The following is a 6,132-nucleotide window of genomic DNA, read 5'->3' on the forward strand; positions in this document are numbered from 1 at the left end:
GGTCATTATAGAAAAGTACTACATTCGCCTGGGCAAAGACTTCCTACGCACAAGCGCGTGTGTGAGGAGATCGCCATTATCCTCAGCAAGAAGCCCCGCAACAAGATAGCAGGCTATGTCACGCATCTGATAAAGCAGATTCAGAGGGGGCCAGTGTGAGAGAGGTATCTCCATCAAGCTGCAGGAGGAGGAGAGAGAAAGGAGAGACAATTGTGTTCCCGAGGTCTCAGCTCTGGATCGGGAGATCATTGAAATAGAATCCTGACACTAAGGAAATGCAGAAGATTTTGGACTTCGGCAGTCTGTCCAACCTGTAGGTCACCCAGTCTACAGTTGGGATGAATTTCAAAACGCCTCGGGGAGCTGTTTGAGTCTTTCTGTAATGCTGTAATATTTTCAATAAACCTGGGACAATGGAAAAAAGAAAAAGGAAAAAGAAAAAGTAAAGGCTAACCAAACCCATGAAAACAATGCAAATGGTGCATGAGATTAGAAACCAGAAAATTACTGGCACCCTGCGAGGACTGAACACAGGCCAACCAGATGAAGCAATGACTGCCTTTCTCGGCTGTTCCAGAGGACGAAATCCACAGAAGAAATGCCTCCTTAGTCGAATAGGTACTTCGACTTTTACAGGTATAAAAGTCGAATTTCGGATCCTGAGTGGGCGTATATTGAGGTAGAAGGCTCGACCAAATATTAGCATTTTATTGTGCATGGTAACAATGTAAATTATTTCCTTTTTCTGCATTTTCCTCTTTAAAGAGGGACTAGCCTAGGGCGTTAAGAGTCTAAATTTTAATTCTGTCAACAACTGACTAGGTGACTTAGTGAAATCACGTCCTCAACGGTGAAACTGATAGTACAGAAGTTCAAATTTCCAAATTCCCGGGTTGGCTTTCAATTCCACCATGCGATGGTTCCGCCCCCCGCGAGTTCGCCAAGGGAGTTATTTTGGCCCTCTCGGCTCACCGTCCGCGCAGCCTCCAGAAACAGCCGTAAACTCCGCCCCTTGCGCTCAGGACGGCGCGAAAACCCAATTGACAAGAATTCCCTCCGAAGCTCTGTGGTCCGATCTGCGTTCCGCTTGCTTTCCCCGCCCAGGCCCGGTCCCGGTCCCGAGCCTTCAGCCTGGAGCGCCGGTTTCGAGGGCACCCTGCATACACTGGCCGTGCCTCAGGGATCTCGCTGCCCGCGCTTTCTCATTGCCTCTTTCCGTGTTCGACTCGGCTGATCTGGGCCCAGCCTCCGCTCCGGCTCCCTGTCGGTGGGCGCGGGGGAATCCTAAACGGATTCCCAGAAACTTGCAGAATCCCAGAAACTTGCTCCTACTGGAGCGGGCCAGCCTCCATGGCCTCCAGGCAGACCGGGCTGGACCGCGTAAGGTCCTAGGAGACGGGATTCCGGGAAACGGGGAGTATGGTGGGGGTCCTGGCCATGGCGGCTGCAGCTGCTCCCCCTCCCGTGAAGGACTACGAGATTGAGGTGAGGTTGAGTCGAGGATCTGTTGAGTTCCTTCCTCTGTCTTTTGGGGGACTGGGAGGTAGGTCTGGAGGGAGGTGATCCTGACTTTCCCTCTGTAAGGGGAAAGGTGGGACATTGTGAGGACCCACAGCTGTGACACATTTTGTGCAGCGGTTGCCAGAGGTGTCGTTTTTTAGAGTCGTGACAAGTCCCGATAAACATTTGGATTGTGAGATATTTGCGGGGCACAGTAAATTGGGGACTTAAGATAACACGGCCAGTTTCCAGATCCCGAAATGTTGGTGGAACGTGATGTTTTGTGCTTCTGGCATGTCACAGAGGATCCCAGGGTCAAGTTCTGGGTTCGTGATATGGAATCACTGAACTTAAGCTCTGAAAAAGATCTTCAAGTTCAACTAGTTCATACATCCACCTGTGCTTGGAATGCCACTTTTTTTGGTCTACTTCGTTGTTATGCTGATATTCCTTTGCTAAATCAAGGCAGTTAGTTACTCAGCTTGTCTTCTGGTACTTGATGTACACAGTTCTTGATTTTTATGTGGTCTGTTTTATCAATCTTTCCGTTACAGTTTCTGGTTTTGGTGCCCTAATGCTAAGAAACCCTATTTCATAATAACGATACTTACCATTTAGTATGGTAAGGGTAAAAACCTTATGCACATTATTTTGCTTAATAGCAACCCTATGGTCTATTATCTGTATTCTACAAATGAAAGAAGGTAAAAAGTAGCTAAAAGTAAGTTAAATTTTTTGAAAAAGTAAATGGAAAAGTTAAAAGTAATTTGCTTAACATTTTACACCAGTAAATGTCAGAGCCAGCATTTAACTTAGATTTGCCTGACTCCGGAGCCTATGTATGTTGCGTTTGATACAATTGCAGTTTTATTTATTATTTATTATTATTATTATTATTATTATTTTGAGACGGAGTCTCGCTCTGTCGCCCAGGCTGGAGTGCAGTGGCCAGATCTCAGCTCACTGCAAGCTCCGCCTCCCGGGTTTGCGCCATTCTCCTGCCTCAGCCTCCCGAGTAGCTGGGACTACAGGCGCCCGCCACCTCGTCCGGCTAGTTTTTTGTATTTTTTAGTAGAGACGGGGTTTCACCGTTTTAGCCAGGATGGTCTCGATCTCCTGACCTCGTGATCTGCCCGTCTCGGCCTCCCAAAGTGCTGGGATTACAGGCTTGAGCCACCGCGCCCGGCCACAATTGAAGTTTTATAAATAATAATTCAATGGCGTTTTCTAATACACGTATGATTTCTTTTTCTTTTTTTTTTTTTTGAGACAAGGTCTTGCTCTGTCACCCAGTCTGGAGAACAGTGGCACGATCTCGGCTCATTGCAACCTCCGCCTGGCAAGTTCAGTGATTCTTCTGCCTCAGCCTCCCAAATAGCTGAGATTACATGCGTGCGCCACTACGCTCAGCTAATTTTTTGTATTTTTAGTAGAGATGAGGTTTCACCACGTTGGCCAGGCTGGTCTCAAATTCCTGACCTCAAGTGATTCACCTGCCTTGGCCTCCCGAAGTACTGGGATTACAGGTGTGAGCCACCACGCCTGGCCAAGTTTAACTTTAAAGCTTGTTTTCTTTCTAATGTATCATGTTTTTCACCTAAAGAAGGCTTCCTTTTTTTAATCCTATTACGTAAACCATTAGATCCATGTTTAAAATTTATATTTTGTATTATCTTGCTTGAAATAAGTGCCTTTTTTTCCTTTTAAATTGCTAGCCATGCAAAAAGCGAAGGAAAGATGATGACAGATCTTCCTGCAAAACAATTACAAAATATTTATCACCACTAGGGAAGGCTAGAGACAGGGTTTTTGCTCCACCGAAACCTAGTAATATTCTGGATTATTTTAGAAAGACCTCACCCACAAATGAGAAGACGCAATTAGGGAAAGAGTGCAAGATAAAGTCATCTGAATCAGTACCTGTTGACAGCAACAAAGACTGTATGACACCTTTGGAAATGTTCTCCAATGTAGAATTTAAGAAAAAAAGAAGGAGGGTTAATTTATCTCATCAACTAAATAGTATTAAAACTGAAAATGAAGCTCCAATTGAAATTAGTAGCGATGATAGCAAAGAAGACTGTAGTTTAAATACTGCTTTTGTGGAAAGTAGTACTTCTGTTTTACTTTACAAGAAACAAGTAGAGGTACTTGCAGAAAACATTAAAGATACAAAAAGTCAACCAAATACTATGACCTCCCTGCAAAATTCTAAAAAAGTAAATCCTAAACAAGGGACCACAAAAAATGACTTCAAAAAGTTGAGAAAAAGGAAGTGCAGAGATGTAGTAGATCTATCTGAAAGCTTACCCTTGGCAGAGGAACTAAATTTGCTTAAAAAAGATGGTAAAGATAGTAAACAGATGGAGAATACTACAAGCTACTCTAGAGATAATGTAACTGAAGCAGCCCAGTTGAATGATAGTACAATAACTGTCTCATATGAGGAATTTTTAAGAAGTCACAAGGAAAATAAAGTGGAAGAGATACCAGACTCTACAATGTCAATTTGTGTTCCTTCTGAAACTGTTGAAGAAATAGTCAAAAGTGGTTATGTAAGTGAATCAGAAAACTCTGAAATTTCCCAGCAGGTACGCTTTAAGACAGTTACTGTTCTTGCACAGGTTCATCCTATTCCACTCAAAAAGACAGGGAAAATACCCCGAATTTTCTTGAAACAAAAGCAATTTGAAATGGAAAATAGTTTATCTGATCCTGAGAATGAACAGACAGTTCAGAAAAGAAAATCTAATGTTGTTATACAGGAGGAAGAATTAGAATTGGCTGTTTTGGAAGCTGGAAGTTCTGAAGCTGTGAAACCAAAATGCACTCTAGAAGAAAGACAGCAATTTATGAAAGCATTTAGGCAGCCAGCATCAGATGCACTTAAAAATGGAGTTAAAAAGTCTTCTGATAAGCAGAAAGAACTTAATGAAAAATCTCTACATGAAGAAGGAAGAGATGATAATTCTAAAACAATCATGGAAAATCCTGGTATCCAAATGGTTTCAAAAAATGGCAGTTCACAGGCACACACTGATAAAGGAAGTTTTCCGAAGGAGAAAAATAAAAAGCTAAATAAGAAGAATAAGAAAACATTAGATACTGGGGCTATTCCAGGCAAAAACAGAGAGGGAAACACTCAAAAGAAAGAAACAACCTTTTTCTTAAAAGAGAAACAGTATCAAAATAGAATGAGTTTAAGACAAAGGAAAGCAGAATTTTTCAAAAGCAGCACTTTATTTAACAATGAAAGTCTTGTTTGTGAAGATAGAGCAAATGATGACCTTCTAAAGGTTTCCTCTCTGTGTAACAATAATAAATCATCAAGAAAAACCAGCATACCGGTTAAAGATATTAAGCTTACACATTCTGAAGCTGAATCTGAAGACAGGTTGCTAAATGTTTCCACGCCCAAGTCAACCAGAAGATCTGGAAGAATTAACAGCACACCTACTGCAGAAACCATTAGAGGTACTGATTCTGAAGATGTACAAGATAGTAGTCCACTAAAGGCTTCCACTCCAAAAGCAGCCAACTTATCAGAAAAGCATAGTTTATATACAGCGGAATTAATAACAATACCCTTTGATTCAGAGAGCCCTATTAGGTAAGGTTTGTTTTTGTTCTAACGTTCTAGTATTCTGCATGTATTATTAGCTGGGAACAAAAATGCTTCAAGTATTGGAGGGTATTTTTTTTTTTCTAGAACACAGCTGTTAATAAGAAAAATAACAGGATTTCTTTTTTTTTTTTTTTCTTGCTGTGTCACCCAGGCTGGAGTGCAGTGGGGCGATCTCGGCTCACTGCAACCTCCACCTCCCAGGTTCAACCAATTCTCCTGCCTCAGCCTCCCAAGTAGCTGGGACTACAGGCACCTGCCACCACACCCAGCTAATTTTTGTATTTTTAGTAGAGATGGGGTTTCACCATGTTGGTCAGGCTGGTCTTGAACCCCTGACTTCAATACACCCTCCTGGCCTCCCAAAGTGCTGGGATTACAGTTGTGACCACCGCACCCAGCCTTGAAGAAAAAGAACAGAGCTTCAAAAATGCTTCTTTGTTTGCCACATTTAGTTAAAAATTTGTTTTAATTTTAATTTGATTTTACTTAATTTTGTTTTGTTTTATTTTATTTTGAGATGGAGTCTCATTCTGTTGTCCAGTCTGGAGTGTAGTGGCACGATCTTAGCTCACGACAACCTCCACCTTCTGGGTTCAAGTGATTCTCATGCCTCAGCCTCCTGAGTAGCTGGGATTACAGGTGCGTGCCACCATGCCCGGCTCATTTTTGTATTTTTAGTAGAGAAGGGGTTTTACCATGTTGGTCAGGCCAGTCTTGAACTCCTGACCTCAAGTGATCTGCCTGACTCAGCCTCCCAAAGTATTGGGCTTACAGGTGTGAGCCACCACACCCGGCAAGTTTGACTTACTTTTGAATCAGTGGTTTGAAACTGATGGGAATTATTTTTTTTCTCCTGTTTCAGAACATTCCAGAAATTGGAGCCCTAGTTGGTTCTTAGCTACTATCTATCTATCTATCTATCTATCTATCTATCTATCTATCTATCTATCTATCTATCTCTATCTGTCTGTCTGTCTGTCTAGCTAGCTAGCTGTCTGTCTATCTAT

General features: G+C 42.3%; 1 protein-coding gene across 1 annotated transcript in view; it reads left to right on the forward strand.

Moving 5' to 3' along the window:
* The first annotated feature begins 1,019 nt into the window (after positions 1-1,019).
* The window catches only part of ATAD5 (ATPase family, AAA domain containing 5), a 65,484-nt gene continuing 60,371 nt past the window's right edge, over positions 1,020-6,132 (forward strand). Inside the window, exons 1-2 of the mRNA XM_011992838.1 lie at positions 1,020-1,485; positions 3,216-5,110. Coding sequence (XP_011848228.1) covers positions 1,420-1,485; positions 3,216-5,110 — 1,961 coding nt within the window. The 5' untranslated portion in view covers positions 1,020-1,419. The remainder of the gene's footprint in view (positions 1,486-3,215; positions 5,111-6,132) is intronic.

The sequence above is a fragment of the Mandrillus leucophaeus genome, unplaced genomic scaffold, assembly GCF_000951045.1.
Source record: "Mandrillus leucophaeus isolate KB7577 unplaced genomic scaffold, Mleu.le_1.0 Scaffold419, whole genome shotgun sequence".
Classification (NCBI taxonomy): domain Eukaryota; kingdom Metazoa; phylum Chordata; class Mammalia; order Primates; family Cercopithecidae; genus Mandrillus; species Mandrillus leucophaeus.